The sequence below is a fragment of the Myotis yumanensis genome, unplaced genomic scaffold (genome assembly GCF_028538775.1).
Source record: "Myotis yumanensis isolate MYYU_CA2020_CCGP unplaced genomic scaffold, mMyoYum1.0.hap1 SCAF_10, whole genome shotgun sequence".
NCBI lineage: Eukaryota > Metazoa > Chordata > Mammalia > Chiroptera > Vespertilionidae > Myotis > Myotis yumanensis.
In genome coordinates, this window is record NW_027223761.1 from 73,403,408 (window position 1) to 73,425,680 (window position 22,273).

Genomic DNA, 22,273 nt, shown 5'->3' on the forward strand with positions numbered 1-22,273 from the left:
TCTTGGTGTGGGTCTTTTCGGGTTCACCTTGTTTGGGACTCTCTGGGCTTGTGTGACTTTTTTCTTCCCCACCTCAGGGAAGTTTTCTGATATTATTTCTTCGAATAGGTTTTCTAATCCATGTTCATCTTTCTGTTGTTCTGGCACCCCTATTATTCGTATGTTGTTTCGTTTCATGTTGTCCCAAAGCTCCCTTAGGCTCTCCTCCTGTCTTTTAATTTTTTTCTCCATTTGCCGTACAGTTTGAGTGTGTTTTGCTTCCTTGTCTTCTAATTCACTAATTCGGTCCTCCGCTTCTCCCAGTCTACTGTTGATACTTTCAATGGAGTTTTTTATTGAAGCTATGTCACTCTTCATTTCTTCTTGGGACTTACTTAAGTTGTTGATTTTTTCATCTGTTTCTTCTAGCTTCTTGCATAAGTAGTTGAGTTTTTCATCTGTTTCTTCTTGCTTCTTGAACATGTGGTGCATGTACTCTAGGAACCTTATTCTGAATTCTTTTTCCGTCATGTTGCATATCTCTGTCTCACTTAGCTGCTTTTCTGGCGAGTCCTCCTTTTCTTTCCTTTGGGGGTTTCTTTGCCTACCCATGTTTGATCTCGCTGACATATGTAGATGTTGAGATGTTCAGTGGCTGCTCCCTGGGTGGCAGGGGCTCCTTGGGTTGTGGTTGCTGCTCAGACGGTTGCGGTAGCAGCTGCTTTCCAGTTGGCAGCAGCTCCTCTGGTGGGTGTTGTTCACAGCTGTGTTGGCTCTTCTGGCTGGTGGGGGGAGGCTTCACGTACAGCTGCTGTTCCACAGACAGAGGGTGTGGTGATCAGGAGGCTGTGGTGATCAGGAGGCTGCGGTGATCAGGGGGCTGCTGTTGCTTGGATCTGCGGTCTGGGAAACGCTCCTCTCTTACCAGCACTGCATGGTCTGGGAAACGCTCCTCTCTTATGGGCACTGCATGGTCTGATCAGTTCCTCAGGATGCCCCCTTTAGTCTCAGTTCTCCGCAATCACAAAATCCAAATCTCAAATCTCCTGGCGCCAGCAAACCCGCGGAACTCCTTACCCCGGTCAGGGTCTGTGTCTGTCCCAAGAGACGCGGCTGTCTGCCATGCGGTCTCCCTCCGGCCCTCTGGGCTCAGGTCTGGCAAACTTTCCTGCCCAGATCCCTGGTTTTTAACCTTTCCAGGGGAGGTCTGCCCTTCCCGGCTGCAAACCGTCTCACCAGCTGAGTAAATTTGCCAATTCGGGGTGGGTGTTATTAGTTTCAGCTGCTTACTCCGTTTGCTCCGGGACAAGACCTGGGACGCGTCTGCCTATATCGCCGCCATCTTGCTTCTCCGAAATTCTCATTTTGTTCATGCATTATTTTGCTCATCTATATCTACACTAATAAAAGAGAAACATGGTAATTAGCGTACCACTGCTACCCTTCCCATTGGCTAATCAGCATATCCTTATGCAAATTAACTGTCAGCCAAGATGGCGGCCAGCAGCCAGGCAGCTGATGCGAACAGGGAGGCTTGCTTCCTTCAGTGACAGAGGACTCCAACCTTCCCCACCTGCCTTGCCGGCCTCTGAGCTTCAGTTGGAAACATAGTAACATTTATAGAAGATAAACAAAACTCCAGAAACCTCCTGTCAGTCAGCCGGGATCTCAGAGCTGGAGTCGCAACATTGTTTCGAATACAGAAAACAAAGGCCAGAAACCTGCTTTCAGCCGAGCCTCAGAGAGAAAGCCAGCTCTCAGCTCCAGTGACAGCCATTGAAGGTAAATAAATGCCAGAATAAAAAAAAAAGAAACAAAGGAGAGGTTTGGAGCTTCAGTCGCCTGCCAGCCTGAAAACGGCCCTCAGCCCCTCACCCAGACTGGCCAGGCACCCCAGTGGGGACCCCCACCCTGAAGCAACAAGATGGCGGCTAATTTGCATACTGAAGGCAGGTGGCAGCAGGCAAGGCTGTCTGCGGTCTGGGACCCGGATCTGTGACCCTGCCGGGCGGGATCAGCAGAGCCGCGAGGCCTCCTGGCACCGGGATCAGCGTGACAGGGGGCAGCGCCCAAACCCCCTGATTGCCCTGCGGCTCTGTGTGTGACGGGGCAGCGCCCCAACCCCCTGATCAGCCCTGCTCTGTGGGTGATAGAGGGCGGCGCCCCAACCCCCTGATTGCCCTGCAGCTCTGTGTGTGACAGTGGCGGTGCCCCAACCCCCCCACGGGCCCTGCTCTATGTGAGACGGGGTAGAGCCATACCTCCCCATCGGCCCTGCCCTGAGTGTGACAGGGTATGGCACCTCAACTACCCCCCCCCCCCCCCACGGGCCCTGCTCTGTATGTGACAGGGGTCGGTGCCCCAGCTCCCCTATTGGCCCTACTCTGTGCGTGACAGGGGGGAGCTCCTCAACCCCCTGATTGGCCCTGCTCTGTGTGTGACAGGGGGCAGCTCCCCAACCCCCTGATCGGCCCTGCTCTGTGCATGACAGGGGGGAGCTCCCAAAACCCCTGATTAACCCTGCTCTGTGCATGACAAGGGGGAGCTCCCCAAACCCCTGATGGGCCCTGCTCTGTGTGTGACAGAGTACGGAGCCCCAAGCCCCCTGATGGTCCCTGCTCTGTGTGTGACAGGGGGCAGAGCCCCAACCCCCTGATCGGCCCTGCTCTGTGCATGGCAGGGGGCAGCGCCCCAACCCTCTGATCGGCCCTGCTCTGTGCATGGCAGGGGGTGGCGCCGCAACTTCCCTATCGACCCTGCCTTGAGTGTGACAGAGGGCGGTGCCCCAGCCCCCCAATCGGCCCTACCCTGAGCCTGACTAGGGGTGGCATCGCAACCTCCCCATCTGCCCTGCTCTGTGCATGACAGGGGGCGGCGCCCCACCTCCCCAATCAGCCCTGCTCTGAGCCCGACCAGTGGCTGCACCTAGGGATTGGGCCTGCCCTCTGCCACCCAGGAGCATGCCTAAGCCAGCAGGTCGTTATCTCCTGAGGGGTCCCAGACTGCGAGAGGGCACAGGCAGGGCTGAGGGACCCCCTCTCCCCCCCGAGTGCACAAATTTTTGTGCACCGGGCCTCTAGTATATATATAAAAGCCTAAGTGACCGAACAACTGAACAACAGAACGACTGGTCGACCAGTCGCTATGATGCACACTGACCACCAGGGGGTAGACGCTCAATGCAGGAGCTGCCCCCTGGTGGTCAGTGCACACCCACAGTGGATGCACTGCTCAGCTGACCAATGGGTGCCAGATGCAGGGCTCACAGCTAGCTGTTGCAGCCTGGAGACCACAGCGAAGTGGCAGCAAGCCTACTGAGCGATGGCAGGCGCAGCAGGGCCAGGATGAACAGGAGCAGCAGGCGGCGTTGGACTGCTGGTTTCGGTCCAGTCCCCGCAGACTACACCGAGGGACCCCACTGGGGCACAAATCCCTGTACCAGCCTCTAGTTTTATTTAACTGTCTGTGTTTTCTTGCAGTTCAGTAAATATTTGTAAGAGGATTATTCTGAATTCTTCACAGACAGTTCATAAATCTCCTTTTCTTTAGGGTTAGTTATTGGAGCTTTATTACTTTCCTTTAGTGGTGTCATGTTGGCTCAGCTCTCTATTCCAGTGCCATTGCAGAGTTGTAGGTTGGGCTATGCAGCTACTCTGGTATTCTGGTTAGGCTACAAGGTTTGGTAGGCCTGGAGGCTGTTTTCAGCCCTATACAGCACTTCAAATTTGCTTCCCAAACTGGTCTGTGTAACAGACGCCACAGTTGATACGGCTTGCTGGCTGGGAACCTGAATAAGACAAAACTGAGCACCAACCTCCCGGGCCATATGGGGTCACCAGCTGGGTTTTGCAGATGAGCAGGATCACTGGTCGGGTGCTCTGCTTACGTACTACTGACCTACTTAGCTTCCCAGGTGCTCTGGCCAGGTTTCTTGGTGAGGTGGGACTAGAGGCTGCACTCTGCAGGAGACAGCTAAGAATTGGCATCCCTGCCCGAGTGGGAAGCATAACTGGCTCCCAAGCCAGCAAGACTCGTTGTTTGAGGTCTTGAATTGGGCAAAACTGCATCGAGTTTCCTGGCCAGATGGGATCATGTCTTGTGTTCATATTCTTAAGAAACTGTCAACTAATTTCCACTGGCAGTGTATGAATGATCCAGTGTCTCTACATCCTCTTAAGCACTTGGTGTTATCACAATTCTTCATATTAGCCATTCTAATAGAAGAGTAGTGGTATTTCATTGTGGTCTTAATTTTGCAATTTTATAGATTTTGCTCTTTACATTTCCTTCTGCGTATCTTGAGTTTAATTTGTTTTTTTTTTTTTCTAGTTTCTTGAGATGGGAGCTTTTATCATTGACTTGAGACCTTTATTCTTTTCTAATGTCAGTGCTTAGTGCTATGAATTTTTCTCTGTGTTGTCTTAGCTACATCACACATATTTTGATATGTTGTATTTTCATTTTTATTCAGTTTAATGTGTTGTTGTTTTTCATTCCCTTGAGACTTTCCCTGACTCATGGATCAATTAGAAGTGTGTTATTTAGTTTCCAAGTGTGGACAATTTTATGTTATCTTTTTCCTATTTTTAGTTTGATTCCATTGTGTTCAGAGAACATAGAATGTGTGATTTCAGTTCTTTTAAATCATTTGAGGTTTGTTTTGTAGGTCAAGATATTGTCACTCTTGGTATATATTCCAGAGTCACTTGAAAATAATGTGTATTTTGTTGTTTGGTGGAGTTTTCTATAAAACTTTATTAGATTGTGTTGGTTGATGGTATTATTGAGTTCTATATCACTGCTGACTTACTGACTTCTTGATTAATGTTAGAAAGAGGTATTAATGTTTCCAGCTGTAATAGTATATTTGTCTGTTATTCTTTTCAGTTCCATCAGTTTTTGCTTCACATATTTTGCAGCTCTTTTGTTTGGTACATGCACCTTTAGGTTTTCTTCTTGGTGGATTGACATGATGTAATGTTACTCTCTGTCTCTGATCATTTCCCTTGCTGAAGTCTACTTGGTAGAGCCATACCTGTTTTCTTTTAATTAATGCTTGCATAGTCTGTCTCTTTCCATCCTTTTACTTTCAACCTAATTATATAATTCTATTTGGAATGAGTTGCTTGTAGGAAATATAAAGTTGATTCTTTTTTTTAATCTATGCTGCTAATGTCTGTCTTCTAATTGGTGCGTATAGACTGTTTACACTTATTGATTTACATGTATTGCAATTATTGATATGTTAGTATTTAAGTCTGCATTTTTTGTCTGGTTGTCTGTTTAGTCACATTGATTGGTTGCTACCCATTCGCACACTGACTGGGGCCAGGGATCAAGCCTGCAACTGAGGTACATGTCCTTGACCAGGAATCAAATCCATGACCCTTTGGTCTGAGGGCCAATGCTCTAACCATTGAGCAACTGGCCAGAGCCATACTATTCTTAATATAGTACATCAGCCATGCAGTGGAACTTGATTTGTACTATGAAAAATAATCGGCACTAGCCACATGTATTAATTGGGGGTTCTCCAGAGAAATGAACCAATTGGAGGGAAGGGGGGAGGTATAGATAATAGGTAGGTAGGTAGGTAGGTAGGTAGATAGATAGATAGATAGATAGATAGATAGATAGATTGATTGATTTACTATAAGGATTTGGCTTACATGTTTATGAAGGTAGAGAAGTCTCACTCACCAAGCTGGAGACCCAGGAGAGCTGATAGTAAAGTTGTTTTCTGTCTGAGTCTTAGTTCGAGGAGAAGCCTGTTGTCCCAACTCAAAGACAGTCAGGCAGAGAGAAATAATTCTTTCTTACCTTTTGTTTTCTTCAGGCTTTCAGTGAATTGGGTGAGTCCCACTCATTAAGGAGGGCAATTTGCTTTATTCAGTCTACTGATTCAAATGATAATCTCATCCAGAAACACCCTGGCAGACACACCTACAAATAATGGTTAGCCAAATAGTGAATTTGACACATAAAAGTAACCATCACATTATATATGGCTACTGATCACTTAAAATATCACAGAGCAACTAAGAAACTATTTTTTTTTCATCTTAAGTAATTTAAAGAGCTAAACATGGGTCATGGTTACTGTCTGCAGCAGTAGATTGCCTCAGTCCTCGAATGGAGCTTTGATGCTGTCGGACCATTCAGACTACTTCTCTAGTGTCTGGTTTCCACCTAGGCTGGAAACATCCCCTCTGCGAGGACCAGCTTGGTGGTGAGAAGTCCAAATACCATGAGACTGCCACATATAGGGAAGTATAAGCTAGCCACATGGAGAGATCGCAGAGAGAGAGAGGGAACCCCATGTGTTCTAGCAATCCATTTGAAGCATCAGAAACGTGAATGAAAAAGCCATATTGTACCTCTAACCCAGTCAGGCCTTCGGATTGAGACAGGCCAGTAAGCTAGGACAAATGCAATAGGGAAACAGACAGAGAGCTGAGCAAACTGGCAGAGCAATTGACAACTGATACAGAAAGTCACCTCCCTAGAGTTAACATTGGGCCTCAGTTGTATTTCAGCTCCAGGTCCAGAAAAGCAGGAAAACCAGGTGGACAACACCAGGACCAGCTGCAATGACTAAGGACCCCCTGCCCTGACCCTGACCAATCACTGGAGACCATGACCCTGAAGGAGCACACCTAGAAAACTGATGAATAATCTGCTGAAACCCTTCCCTGAGACCTCCACTAAGATTCCCACCCACAAGAGAGAAAAGCCTCAAGGCAAAGGACCCAGCTTGTGCACTCCCTGTGGGGAGCAGCCCCGCCATCCCCTTTCCTTCTTCCCTCTCTTATTCCTCACAGGCATGCGTCTCCTAAACCCTAAAGGACTTCCAACCAGGGGAGCAATAGGCAGAGCAGCTCCTCCCAGGCTCACCCCTGAACCTGTTCCCAAGGCCCCTTTTCTCTGCCTTCCCAGTGAGCTGAGGCAGCCCAGCCTAGGCTCTCCTGTTGCTGCTTCCATGCAAAGCCCTTTCTTGTTCTACTGTCCCAGCTTTAATAAATGTTCCCGCATAGCCACCTGGACTCATGTGAAATTTTTCCTGCACTAAGTCAAGAACCCACACACTACTGGTGAGTCCTAGGAGACCCACCAAGGGCTATATCCCCTTCCCAGTAACAAGATGAGTTCAGCCAGAGCTGCCGTCTGACTCTAACCATATGAAAACCCCCAAGCAAGAAGCTCCAGCTAATCCCACAGAACCATAAGAGATTACAGGTTTTTGTATTAGGCCACTAAATTTTGGGGTGATTTGCAAAGCAATAGATAACCAAAACAGAAATATCCTAAGAAATCGAGGTTTATATTTCTTTGCCTACTCTCATTCCTGGTCATCCTTTCTTTCTGTTTCCTACTTCCTTGCTTTTGGTGGTGTCAACTTTCATGCATAGTACTGAGTTTGCATTTTGGGATAGTCACAATTATCTGGCCTTCAACTATCCAAGATTTCTGACCTCATGTTTAAAAGGCCTTTAAAATAAAGTTATTTGTTTTTTCTTTCTGCTTTCAAATAAGCCATCTTGGATCAATGCTTGCCTTTTTCTTTCTTAGCAAAGGCCATAAATAGTTAATACAATTTAACACAGATTCCACCCCGCACCCCCCATCAGTTGTCTTTTAAAAGTCAAAAGGCATATAGCTGCAAGGAGTGTCTTGGTCATGACTGTAGGAACCCACTGTTTACATTGGGAATTCTGCTTACTTGTGTCAGAATCAAACAACTTATTTGTGCCAGAATCAAAATCAATATTTTAACATCTGCTTTGTTACCAGAAGAAAATGAGTGGGCGGGGAGAGGGATGTGTTGGGTATATACCCAGATGATTACTATATAAATAATGGCTTTTACATAAAACAAGACTAGTTGGGTAGTGAGATTCTATATAAGCTATTTATACAATTTGTAAATTGTGCTACTTAACACATTTATATGTCTTGAACTGTATCCCTTAATAATATACTTTTTATTCCAGTGAACACATTTATACAAATTTAAAAGGAATTTATTTTTAAGTGTCATGAAAACAAATGTTTAGAACCAGGATTACTATTTTGTCATTGTTTTTAGTGAGCATTTTTTATCATTGATAAGAGGGCAAATTTTGATCTGAAAATTTTATTGGGACTCTACTTCAGTGATTTTTTTTTTTCATTTCAGTTCTAAGTACAAATAGAAATTGGATATGGATAATTCATATGCTTTCAATCAACGAAGCTCTTGTAATGGAATTCCATCTGAGAAAACAAACAACTTACTTGTGTCAGAAGATCATGGACAGAAAATCTTGAGTGTACTACAGAATTTTAGAGAACAAAATGTCTTTTATGATTTCAAAATAATCATGAGAGATGAAATAATCCCATGTCATCGTTGTGTGTTAGCAGCGTGCAGTGACTTTTTCAGGTACTTTACCTTGTGTATGCCTCAGATTTTATGATATGGATAATTAAGTTAGCTTTTTAAACTCTCCTCAACTTTCCATCCACAGGAGCATGCAGCAATAATTTTTATTTCTTGAAAAGAGCTCAGTAGAGCCTAGATTAACTAATTATTTTTGAGCATGAAAATTTAGGACTATCTTTTGTGATGTTTTATAGAACATTAGTCCCTTAAAATGTTCAGGGGAAAATTGTTTCCATCTGCAGTCATATTATGTAGGGGATCCCTGCACTGTGTCCTTTAGAAAAAGAGGAAAGAACAGATTCGTCCAAAATGGAAACCAAGTTCAAAGAAAATGAGGAGTCTGAGAGGAAACCACATTTCAGTCACATATTGATTGTATCAATGGATTATCGGGAAGAGAGGGACTCCAACCCAGAGGATTTCACTATACTAGTGAGAAGTTCCTCCGGAAGCATTTCTGAAGGGGTCCCAGCTTGTTCCAGTTTTGGCAGCCTTCTGAATATAGGTTGGTTCCCATGTAGATCATCTTACAAGGAGTGTCTTAGTCATGGCACTGTAAGAACCCACTGTTCACCTGGGGAATTGTGCAAGGGTTGGGGTCAAACACATGACCCTGTGAGGCCTCTTGGTGGCATCCTGGACTTCAGCCGTCCTAGTCACCCTGCAGTAAACTGAAGTGCTCATTGCAGCCTTTTACATTATGTTCCAGTTTGAAGCAATTTTTATTTGAAGTAAACAGGGTTTAAATCTCTAATAAACAAACAATGTAAGAGTAAAATTTAAGACAAAAATACAACTCTTATTAGCTGTTTGCCTAACTACACTGATTGTTTTCATCTGTTTTTTGGGTTTTTTTCCAGTTCTTTTCTCAGATAACTTCTGTTATTTTTCTTTATACTTCCCGGGAGCCCTGACTGTTCTTATGCTATGTCACTCTCAGGTTCCACCGGTTTCTTCCCCTCTGTCCCAATCCAGTTTTTCTTCCAAGTAGTTCTGTTCTGCTCCCTTATCCTCATGTCACCTCTTCATCAGAGGAAGCTGTATAGTACAGTGCTGCAGCACTTGGCCTCTTAATACGCATGCCCCAAATCTAAATCCCAGCTCTACCACTTATTAGATAGGTGACCGTAGGTGTGGGTAGTTACTGTTTCATTTTTTGAAATCACTTTCCCTTTTTCCTAAAGTGCCTTATGAAATGTGTCCTTTTAGATGTATGTTTATCTTATTCGGTGGATGTCCCCACACAGACAGATGCACTTGCAACATCTGATATCTCACTGTATTCCTTCTTTCATAGGTCTCAGTACTGCCAAATCAAAAATTCGTTTTGAAAGAGACTTTTAAATACTAACCGCAGAAGCATTATGTACCTTAAATAATTTTAGTTGTTACCTGCAGAGTAGGTACTAATTAACCAACCCATAAATAAATTAAGTCATAAGAGAGAGATTTTATGAATAATACATAAGAACATCAAATCAGTATACAAAATTTGAAACTTTTTATAGCCTTCTTTGGATTAGTTGCTATAGCTCAGTTATAATGAATATTGTGCAATATGGGAGTTACGTAATACATATGTTTTGTAGATAAATAGTATTGTATGTATCCATTCAAATTTTAAACTAATTTATTACGATGCTTTGAAATATATTTTAAATCAACTTAAGGGTAAAGGAAATCTTTTCAAGGTAATACTGAAAATTTTCATGGAGTAGATCATTTCTGTTTACTTCTTCTATGTTCTTTATTTTTGCAGGGCTATGTTTGAAGTAAACATGAAAGAAAGAGATGGTGGGAGTGTTACCATTACCAATTTGTCCGCCGAAGCAGTAAAAGCCTTTCTTGATTATGCCTATACTGGAAAAACAAAGATAACAGATGATAATGTGGAAATGTTCTTCCAGGTGTCATCGTTTCTTCAAGTTCCCTTCCTATCCAAAGCCTGCAGTGACTTCTTAATAAAAAGTATTAATATTGTCAATTGTTTACAGTTATTATCTATATCAGATAGCTATGGCTCTCCCCGTTTGTTTGATCATGCATTATACTTTGTACAACATCACTTTTCCTTGTTATTTAAATCCAGTGATTTCTTAGAGATGAATTTTGGAGTAGTGCAGAAATGTCTGGAATCTGATGAATTAGATGTTCCTGAAGAAGAAACTGTCCTGAAAGTTGTCCTGAATTGGACTAAATATAACTTAGAAGCAAGGCAAAAGCATCTGCCTTATTTGATTAAAAAAGTAAGATTACATCAATTACCTGAGGAGACACTTCAAGACTGTCTGCTCAGTGAAGAGTGTTTACTCAAAAACACCAACTGTTTTGACATAGTCATGGATGCAATTAAATGTGTGCAAGGTTCTGGTGGACTTTTCCCTGATGCACGACCATCCACAACTGAAAAATACATCTTTGTTCACAAAACTGAGGAAAATGGCGAAAATCAACATACATTTTGCTATAATATCAAAACTGATTCGTGGAAAATACTGCCACAATCACACCTGATTGATTTGCCCGGATCTAGTCTGGCAAGTTACGGAGAAAAAATATTCTTGACAGGTGGTTGCAAGGGGCCGTGTTGTCGAACAGTTCGGCTTCATATTGCAGAGTCATACCATGACGCCACTGATCAAACCTGGTGCTATTGTCCAATCAAAAATGATTTCTGCCCAGTATCGACCATGAAAACACCCAGAACCATGCATACATCGGTTATGGCTCTTAATAGATTGTTTGTCGTAGGTGGAAAGACGACGGGATCTCAGGACATTAAAAGTCTCCTGGACGTTGAATCTTACAACCCCCTTTCCAAAGAATGGGTGTCCGTTAGCCCGTTACCCAGGGGCATCTACTACCCCGAAGCAAGTGCATGCCAAAATGTAATTTATGTGCTTGGATCAGAGGTAGAGATTACAGATGCCTTTAACCCATCGCTAGATTGCTTTTTTAGATACAACGCTACAACTGATCAGTGGTCTGAATTAGTAGCAGAGTTCGGGCAGTTTTTTCATGCCACACTAATCAAAGCTGTCCCGGTAAACTGCACGCTGTATATATGTGACCTTTCCACCTACAAGGTTTATAGTTTTTGTCCCGATACTTGTGTCTGGAAGGGTGAAGGATCTTTTGAATGTGCAGGCTTTAATGCAGGTGCAGTTGGAATTGAAGATAAAATTTACATATTAGGCGGTGACTACGCACCCGATGAAATCACAGATGAAGTGCAGGTCTACCACAGCAGCAGGTCCGAATGGGAGGAAGTGTCACCGATGCCAAGAGCCTTAACTGAGTTTTACTGCCAGGTGATTCGGTTTAACAAATACCGGGACCCCTGGTTTTCTAACCATTTCTAAAAGCAGTGTGTGCTTAGACATTGTAAAACTCTTCCAGTTCTAGAAACCTAGGGGAGGTTTGTTAAATAACAGTCGGTAAAAAAGGTCTATACATCTTAAATTAAAATTTACCTTCTATTAGAGAATTACTATGAATGTACACTGTGTAAGAATTAGCAGTTCCCAGAAACTTAAAATATAAAATGCATTTTACCAAAAATTATACTGAATATAATTTAATCTTGGAGAATCCAGAATACTTGTATTGTCTTCTGTAAATAAAACTCATAGGCTTGAATGTTTTAGTTTTTAACAATGAAATACAAAAAAAAATCAAATAGTAAAAACAAAATTCACAGATTTGTACTATGTAAATGGGAGAAATCTCTTTAGGTAGTAAAAATGAATTATGTACACTATATTTTATGAACTGAAAAATAAATTACAAAGGTGAGAATCCTACCCTGTTACTACAGGTTTAAGAGTTATTGAATTCCTATCCTTTCTGATCATAGTTAGCTTCTTTTAAGTACTTTTTTCTTTCACCATTATTTGGTCAGAAATTTTTCTAAAATGCAATGTGTTTCCCCAGCATCCTAAACTGTGCACTGAACATGAACATTTTTTATAATTCAACTTTTTAATGACTCAACTCCTCATTAGAAATGTAATGTACCATATTATACTTTCATAATGCTACCAGCAGTTACTGAAATGTTTCTAAAATTGCCATTCCTATTAGAACTCAGTGTTAGTTGGCTTTGATGTCTAGAAGTATGTCTCCCTTATTTTCTGGCTCAAGCTCAATAAATTAACATTCTTAATTTAATTATTAGTTCTAAGTTACACTGCCCTGAGTTTACTTAACATGTGTGAAGTTCTTGGATTCTTGGATGGAAATGCTGAGATACTTTTTCTGTATCATTGCCAGGTTCCAACATAATTGAGGATATAGGCAATCGGACCTCTGGCTAAGTGGATCATTATCATTGCATTTTTTAAACTATAAAATATCCAACTTTGTGTTGCAAATAGGAATTTCAGCACTTAAATTAGTACCATATGAGTTTCCTATGATGATATCCAAGTGTAAAGCACCAGGTTGGTTTGTTACTTTAGTAAATTATTCATAGTGAATTATTTTCTAAATTAAGAACAAAATTTAAATTTAGAAAATGTTGGTATTGATAGTAGTATTCACAACCAACATCTGTTTAGATGTTTCAACACCTTTAACCCAAACAATGGAAGAGTATTCATCATCCTTGTTCTCAGCTAGGATGATTCTGGCTTTGCAAAAGGATATGCTTCTTTAATCAGTTTAAAAGATATAAGCATTTTAGGTTTTAGGACCCCCTATTTACATCTCAGGCAATGTGTAGATTGGATTTCTCCAATGTAGTTCCCATATTCTAGTAAATGTTAATCTGTGGTAAATGTCCATATTCTTTAGAAGTATGTCCCAAAGTAGAAATATACCTAAGTGAAGGCTCTTTTATTTTATCATATAAACATATACAATCATAAGTTCAAATGTACTTTTCAAAATAGAATAGGATATTAGAACACATTATCATGCAATTACAAAAGCAGGGACTGGCCCTAATCAGATAGGAAGTATTCTGTAGAATTGGTGGCCTTCTTCCCTGCCTACCTTAGTTGGCTCTCTCTCTCTCTGGCTTTGAAAACAAATTTACACCGTAACAGTGGGTGGCCTATATGTATGTGGATTCACTCAACTCTATCACTCTTCTTATTGCCCATTGATTAATGGTAATGTTTCTGGAAATAGCCTTGTAATCCAGGCCTGGGTGGCTCCCTCTGCATTTGGTATAATATACTTTCTAATGCACAAGGCCTCCTGCCTTGGTTTCTATAATTGCTGCAGGCTACTTACTCATTTTTCCTATTGCCATCCCTTTACATCTGTACCCAAGTGCTCTTCATCGTTTATATCTGCCAGAAAAGTATTCTCTCTAGTCACAAATCCCCAAACTCCTCCTTTACTGTTCCTTTTCCTTGGCCCAATTGTAACCTGTGGTAGGCTTGTCCCTGTTAATAGTTGATGTTGTTCTAATTGTGTGCCTTCTTATAAGATAGCACTTTAATTTGATCTGCACTGCTTGTGTGTATTCAAAAATCCTCAAGCACCCAACCACACAGACACATGGTCAGTGCCTGAACTGGTTATATTTTTCTGATCCTGTCAATCACCGTGGCTTCACTGCCCAAGAACCGTGTGTATGTGTGTGTGTGTGTGTGTGTATGTGTGTATGTATGTGTGTATGTGTGTGTGTGTGTGTGTGTGTGTATATATATATATATATATATATATATATATATATATATATATATATTCAGATCTCACTCTCCATTCTGGATCTCTGACGTGCAAGTTTCAGTGTTTTCTGGTCTATTCAGTACCCTAGAAGGAGCTATTTTTTCTGCCTCTAAGATTAGGGAAGAGAGAATGATATTCTTTTATCGGTGACCTCTTCCTTAAGTATTTTTTTCCTTTCTAGTCTGATTTTCTTTCATTATCATTCTTCAGCCACTGCCGCGGTGTAAAGACAAAATGATTGTGCTCATTATCCAGATTGCTTTCAATCTTGTGGAAGAACTCTAACACTTTTAATCCTTTATCATTTCTCTTGCTCCACTACATTTGGATTATGCACACACAAAAAATGCTGATATTGTAATATCTTCTAAAATTGAAAGTAGGTATATGGCATTATTAAATATAAAAAAGATTACACTTAACATTTTTTGAAATAAATTCAAAGTTAATGGATATTCCTAGAGTTATCTTCAAACTTGATTTAAAATGTGGAGCACCTTTTATTCATCTGTTGCCTGGGAGATGGAGCATATGAAGAATATTTGAATAATCAAAATTGACTACATTCCCAAACACTCAACTATAGTTTGGGGATGGAAAGAGGTCTTTATCACCACATCCTGCAACATAATTCCATTTTCCCCAGATACCAAGAAGAGCAATTGAGTATATGTTCAGTGTACCCAGTTCAAGTTACACGATTCGGGAATCGGAATCAAGTATAGAGGGAAGCATTTGCTTGCATTTTGAGATATGGAAGCAATAAATTTAATGTAATGATTAAATATATTGTTGACTATATAATGTTACTTTTAGATCACCAATCTCAGTTTAATTGGATCCAGTGTTTGGAATATCTTTTCTCATATTTAGAACAGAATTTGTAAGACTCAAAAATGTCTCCCAATAGGCAGCTCTAGAGGGCAACCTAAAAGCAAAGGGTAGAATTTGTAGGGAAGCAGATTTCTGTTCAACATAAGAAAAAACTTTACTCCAAATTATAAAGCCATATATATAAAGAGACAAGTGATCAAAGACTGAGGCATGTGGTACATGATTAGTCCAATAAATTCCTACACGGGAATGCACAACCCAAGATTTCTACATTCTATTTACATACACCTTTTTATCTTAATAGTTTTCTGACATGTGACTAATTGCTTTCTCCTCCAATTTATTCAGGATTTTTGTAACAATTTCTATGGTTCTGCATACTTAAGATTTAAATAGGATTTGAGTCTTAAAACTACATCATTTCAAGAGCATTCCTATTAAAGAAAATTTGTTCTGTGTTCTTTAATTACTCAGGAAAAAGTCTGCAAATGGTGCTGACATAATGGTAAGCTGCTAATAAGGATTTTTCCTTCTGCCTACCATAGGTGCACATTTGTTTTATATAAATAGAAACTGAAAGACCAGTACCTAACATTTTCTTCTGAATTATTGTTCTTATTTTGCTGCTAATATATCTATATATTTAAATGTAGTAATTCTCATTAAAGGTTGCGTGATTTAAGAGAAATCTTTATATCTTAAAAATGTAGATGTATTTATAAATAATATTTGATGGCACTATGACGCTTAATCAAATTTAATATCTAAATAGGGGATATAATCAGAGGATGATGCTATCACATCAAAAGACAACTATTCTAAACCATATTGAAACTTGAAAATAACCTTAGCATCTAATACAGCTTTCACCTGTTATAGAAAGCCCTCTAAATTCTAAAACACCCTTGAACGATGATTTTTTTAATGTGTAAGTCAATGTTTTCAGTGGTAAAGAGCTCACCACCTCCATTTTTGAGCAGTTCTATTGGAAAGTTCTTCCTAACATTAAAAGCAATTCTGCCTCCTGGTAATAATTTCCAGCCCTTCGTCCTAGATTGCTGTCTCCATAAGTGTCCCACTTCTCTAAGATCAAAACCTCATTTTCCTTCTTGTTTACATGTTTAGCACTTTAAAACCTGCCACAATGGCCAGGATGGCATGCTTCTCCTTGAATAACTGCCTCTATGTGGTGGGTTGCACCTGACCAGCATCACAGAAACTCTTGTCTTGATAATTCAGGCATCTCTGTAGATCCTATTAATCCAATTTGGGCTGGAGCCTCTCTCTCTCTCTCTCTCTCTCTCTCTCTCTCTCTCTCTCTCTTCCTCACTCCCTCCTTCTACTCTTATCAACATAACCACAAACATATTTTCTGGGAGAAAAATTCTACAACCAAATTTTAATGTCTTAATCATTTGTCATTGGGTATGGTTTTCAGAATTTTAAAAACACATCTAAAACAAGACTCTAAAAAGTGTACACAAAAAAAAGAAAGAAAGAAACCAAAGTAGTCACATCCTTGGTGGTTAATGAGGACAATTTACTTGCAAATTAATCAAGACCAGCCTTATGGTAATTACAATCTAAGTTTGGAGATTCATCTGTGCTGTTAACCAGTTGGATAGAGTATATTTCCATAAAACAGTGCCATTATTATAAAAAAAAAACTTTATGGGTCACATAGCTTTATTCATTTCAATATCTTTGACCACATTCCCAACCATAACTGTCTAGCTCAACAAATTATTAATTTGGTTCCAAGGGTAACAAGGTTGCTGGAGTAATGAGAGCAGCACAGTTCTCTGAGTATCATGATTGTGTAAATATTTCTTTACATGTCTGTCTTCCTCATTAAATTGGAAGCTCTTAGGAATAGGGACGTACATTCCTCATTACTGGACCTAGTAATTAGCACAGTGTCTGCATATAATAAGGCATCCAATAAACTGATAATATATTGAGCTAATATGTGAAGTAAAATATATTTATTAGTTATATTGTTAATGAATGGGTTTGATACAATTGTACATTTTGCAGCTTTTTCATCTACAAAGAAAATTAATTGGATTTACATTAGGATTTTACATTTTAGAATGCTATCACATTGTACTTGAGTTATTTATGTCTTCTCTTTAAAATATTTGATATCTTTTTCGTTTAAAGTCTGAGAAATTGGGTTCAGTAACTCATACAACTTCAATTTTTATTAGTCTATGGGAAAGTTAATAATGAAGCATTTTTTAATTTGAGAGTGAAATTGCATTATCCAGTGCACTGCCCACTTTGGAGAACATGTATAGTTGATTATATAACTATACAGGATATGCATAGTTGGTTCTTGAAAGTGAACTTATAGATTCAAAGTCATTTATCCACCTAATTTTTTAGTGCTTATAGCTTATTCTCAGTGAATTTTATTTATACTAATTCTCTGTTTCCTTTCAAAGGCAATAATAGACAAGACAACGACTACAAATTTTATTATTAGTCAACCATTTCTTCTATAAGAGCATGATAGTTTTAGTGGCCTTTTTCCCGTTTTGGGAATAGTGCTCAAAGCTACTTATATTGCATACACAAGTAATTTGCTTAATTTCTCTGTCATTGGAATGTGAGCTTTTCTCATAGGCTGTGAGAAATAAAATCAGCATTTTCGAAGGTTCATGTTAACCAGATTAACATGTAATAAAACATGTCCATTCTAGAAAACAATTATTTATTAAAGTGTATCTCAGAAAAGAATATATTGTTTGTATTTGTTGTTATTAGAAATAAAAGGGGTAGGTAAAGGTGGATGTTAAGGCTCTTGTTTTCTTGACGCCCCCTTCCCCAGATGCCCTGCAGAGCTCTGCTGAGTCAGAATTACTGAGTTTGCAATGTCAAGGTGAGGGGCTTCTGTAGCTCTGATGACATGTCCTGTAATATAGACCTCAGTCTGGAAGAATGGAATACCTGCTACACTTCAGATGAGTCATAGGTGGGAAGAGGCCTCCAGCCCCTGACTGAGCTAAGAACAGACCCGATGCTTATGAACCACAAATGACAGCAGCAGAAGCTCACTGACCATGCAGGACCAGGTCCTGGTCCTCCCTGGACCAGACAGCTGCCAGGGTATAAGCCTTCCTACCTCATGTGCCCAAATGCTCATGGAGTCGAGCTAGTGACTGGGATCAAAGTCCGAGGGACTGTGGTACCATGAAAGTGCTTTTTAAATGTTTACATTGAACAGGCGCTGTCAATTGCAGTTCCTGTGATGTTTCCTCTTTCTGGACAGGCCCATTTTTCTGTCATGTTCCTGGTTTTCCTAGGTGATGAGCTATGACTTACTCAATGACCTTAGCTCCCATGTCACTCTCTGGAGACTGCTGGCCAGGTAGAAATAGAGTTCCTCCTTGGAAACCCGCCCCTTGAAAACCTAGCTCTGTTTTTATCCCTCCTGACTGCATAAGGCATTTCCTTCCCTGAATGTCTGAGGCTCTCTGCTGCTCTCTGGTTAATCCTTGGTCCAATTTACCTGCTCCAGACTTTTTCCCTTATGATCTCCAAATCTCTATGTGCCTCCAGATTTCTCCAGTGCACTTTGCCCTCAGACTTTGACTCATCTCCTTCTCTTTAATCCCCTTAGGCAGAAGTCTTTAACAAAGTTTACTAAAAATGTGAGACCTGGCCTGTTACCACCTCGTTGGGGATGCCCCCTCAAGTCAGGGGTCTCCTCTCTCAGTCAACATTTGCATACTCGCAGGCCCCCAGTGAAGCTGTCCTCTTGAGTCACTAATCAGAATGGTTAATCATCGCAGTCTGATGCTTTGGCATTTGAAGTTCTTTCCCTGATCCAACCCTGACTGTATTTCTCCCTTTCCCCCCCCACTACAGGACAAAAAAAGGTAAAAGCCCCTCTTTTCAAAATTTTATCTCCTTACTTACAGAAAATAAATTGTAAGGAGCATATAAACTAGCAATTTGTCCCTTTCCAATCACCAAGCTTTACTTAATATTGTGCTGCAGGCTCTTATGCATGTAATATGTTACACAATATGTTTTGTCAAAAGCTATTTGTAGCAATTAGCCAATATAGAGATTTTATTAATTTATATATTTTTTCAAGAGAAAATAAACCTTAAAAAGTAATACTCTTTTCACTGTGAATATAGTTTCAAGATCATGTTTATAAAGTGTTTTGAGGTTTTTGAAACTACAAAATATTGAATTTTTCAGCAATGCAGCATTAAATCAATCTACCTAATGAACATTAATTAAAACTACAGACTATATTTTTAAATATTTGTATAAAATCCATGTTTCCAGGATAAAGTTTCTTTGTACTTATTGACTTTTATAATTTTAAAACTTCCAGAGGCTTAATGAAACTAAACTTAAGGTAGCAAATTAATTATTCATGAAAAAAATCAAGAAATCTCTGGGATCAATCTTAAAATGGGGAACCTAGGCATACATATGAAACAGCTCATCCTAGTATTTACAGAGTTAGATTCCACTGCACCTGATAAATACTTTCGCATTTCTTCCGAGTTCAGGGCTTGTTGAACCTGATTTTGCTCTAGTGGTAATTAGTGAATCTTCCATGGGAAGTTAATTACCCTTCCCTAACCCTGAGCAAAATGTATGCTATAAAATGAGTTTAAATTTTTTAATCAAGGAAAACCTTTCCCTGTAGGCTTTTCAGATTTAAGAAATCCAATTAGCCTTAATGTTTTTCTTTTATAGATTAACCACTCTTTTATGTTATGAAACATTAATTGAAATTCAAACTATTTATAGCTCCTCTTTTAAACACCCTTTTAACAAATCAGTAAAATTTTGTTTCTTTAACCAATGGTATTCACCTTTTGTCTCTTCCTAGAGGAGTGTATATTGCCACAGTATTCTTGTTTTTAAATGCAGTTCACATTTCTCTTACAAGCACAAATTATATGCACTACTAGAAGCCCGATGCATGAAATTCGTGCAAGAGTAGGCCTTCGCAGTCCGGCTGCCTCGGCCCTCGCAGTCCCAGCTTCGTCCAGAAGGTCGTCCGGACGGTCGTTCGTTTCAGCTGTTTGCCGTTCTGCTGTTCGGTCAACTTACATATTACACTTTTATTATTATAGATTGTTTCTAAGAATTTTTATGAAGAAAATTATTCAAAGGTTGAAAGCATCTAAATTTCTAAATTTCTTCCATTGATGAGTGAAATGACGTTCTAACCAATACTTTTTGTAATGGTATGTCTACCAGCCACATATAGTGTCAAGCATTATTCCTCAAACTTATTTCAAAAAATAAGTCATTTGTGGTACCTGTTAAAAATACCAAATCAAGGACCTGATTTACTTAGTTCTAGATTCAGGTGCTGGAACTCATATTTTAAACAAGCACTGCAAATAATTCTTATTGCTGAGCAAGTTAGGAAGTATACTGGGTAAATGCTGAAACCTCCGCCCTTACTCCTAGCATAGAGAGTGGTTTAAAAGCCATATAAGCTTGAGCAAGTTACTTAAACATTCTGTGCTCCAGTTTCTTTATTGGTAAAATTGGACAATAGTTGTACCTACCACAAAAGCTTATTGTGAGAATTAAATCAAATAATATATATGTACTTGGCACAGTACATGGCGATGGAAAATGTTCATTACATGTCTGTCTCCTCCCTCTCCTTTTTCTTGTTTGATTTCAGCAGAAGCCATCTTCTCCTAACTCTCTAATATGCTACCACAGTCTTACATTCTACAAGTAGAGATAACATTTTAAATCTGAAAAGTCCCCAATTCTGCTTTGAGAGAGGGATTTGATGGGACAAAGTAAAACTTTGCCTAATCCAGTTTAGCTTTGACTTGGCCCTAAACATCCTCAGGGCTCAACCATGAGTTTCTTATATATTCATTTAACAACCATTTCCTGAGCTCCTCCTTTGTGCCATCACTATACTAGGATTGAAGGTATAATAGCGAGAAAATCAGATGTGTCCCCTGTTCTCTGAGTACCTGGCTACTTCTTCTGGCAGTCTCTCCAAATTTGATTTTGCCTGATTTCTGTTGCTAACACTTTCAATTTGGCCCCATTTTTTTGTTTGTTTGTTTTCCATTCTCTCTCAGTTCCTTGGCTTCTACATCTGACCTGCCCAGATGAGAATTCCATTTTGCTTCTCAACCCACAGCCCCCAAGTTCAACCATGGCTCCTGTGGCTGATGCCAGATGGAGACTAACGCTCACATCTCCTGCACACAGGAGTGGAGGGGTCAGACAACCAGGTGGTCTGACCCCTAGAGTGGTCCGAAAATGCCTGGGAGTTCTTAGCAGTCTACAAGGAATTTCAAATCTATCAAATATTTTATTTCACAAACTGCAATGTAGACAAATCTTTGAAGAAAATTTTAAAAAAAATTTTTTTCTCAATAATCTCCTACCTTGGTATATCTATTTAATGTGCCATGTTGGCAAATTCTCAGGTATCATGCAGAGTAGTACTTTAACATTTTTCACCCAGTAAATTGGTGCAATTACCATTTCTCATCAGTTCCCCAAGCGTACATCCTCATCACAATAGAAGAGACCTAAGAAAATCTGCAAAGGTCAGCTTATTTATATTTAGAAATAAAAATGGTGATGGTCAGTCATGAAAAATTCCTCTTATGTATAATGATCCCTCTCATCAATGATTTAAGAGCTCTCCTGGATCCTGCAACTATAATTAATGCACCATTGGGGGAGTGAAAGGAAGCAGAGGCAAGCAGTATACATTCGAAGTGACCGGGAATATTGAGGAGATCTATACAGTGTTGAGTCAGGGCCACAGTGGAAAGGGTAGGGCTGACGGAGAGAAACCAGTGATTCTATAAGAGGCATTATTTCCACAGCTGCTGGAAACTGTCATTTCTCTACCCTGCTTTGCTAAGCCAACATCTCTGGCCTTACCTTGACTGTAATTCCTTATGGCCAACAGTTATGCCAATCTATGTCTTTGGGGGGGGGGGGGGGCGGGGGCGGTGACGAGTGTAGGGTATCTTATGGGGAATAGGAAAGATCTGGATTTATAGATTCTGTTGAGGCCAAAGAAGAGACATTCAAACCTAGTAGCTGGGCCCAGACTTCCTTGTTATAAACTTCCATTGTATCATAGTAATCTCAGGAGAAGCCTGCACATGAAGACCCTGATGCTTAATAAATGAAGATGGTTTCCTCTTGCACATTCTGCTTGAAGCACCTTACTTTCTTCAGCTGGGGCCTAGGTGCAGTCAACCTTTCTGTGGAATAACACTGTCATAGTTTGAATGAAAAAGCACCTGGCATTAGGTGTCACTGTCACCTACGAAAAGCCAGAGGGCTACCCTAGACAGGTCCTCATCGAATGGCAGGAGC

At 40.3% G+C, this 22,273-nt stretch overlaps 1 protein-coding gene across 1 annotated transcript in view; it reads left to right on the plus strand.

Annotated features, from left to right (window-relative positions):
- The window catches only part of KBTBD3 (kelch repeat and BTB domain containing 3), a 40,519-nt gene extending 22,827 nt beyond the window's left edge, over window positions 1-17,692 (plus strand). Inside the window, exons 2-3 of the mRNA XM_070425992.1 lie at window positions 8,156-8,401; window positions 10,161-17,692. Coding sequence (XP_070282093.1) covers window positions 8,181-8,401; window positions 10,161-11,763 — 1,824 coding nt within the window. The 5' untranslated portion in view covers window positions 8,156-8,180 and the 3' untranslated portion in view covers window positions 11,764-17,692. The remainder of the gene's footprint in view (window positions 1-8,155; window positions 8,402-10,160) is intronic.
- Window positions 17,693-22,273: the final 4,581 nt, after the last annotated feature.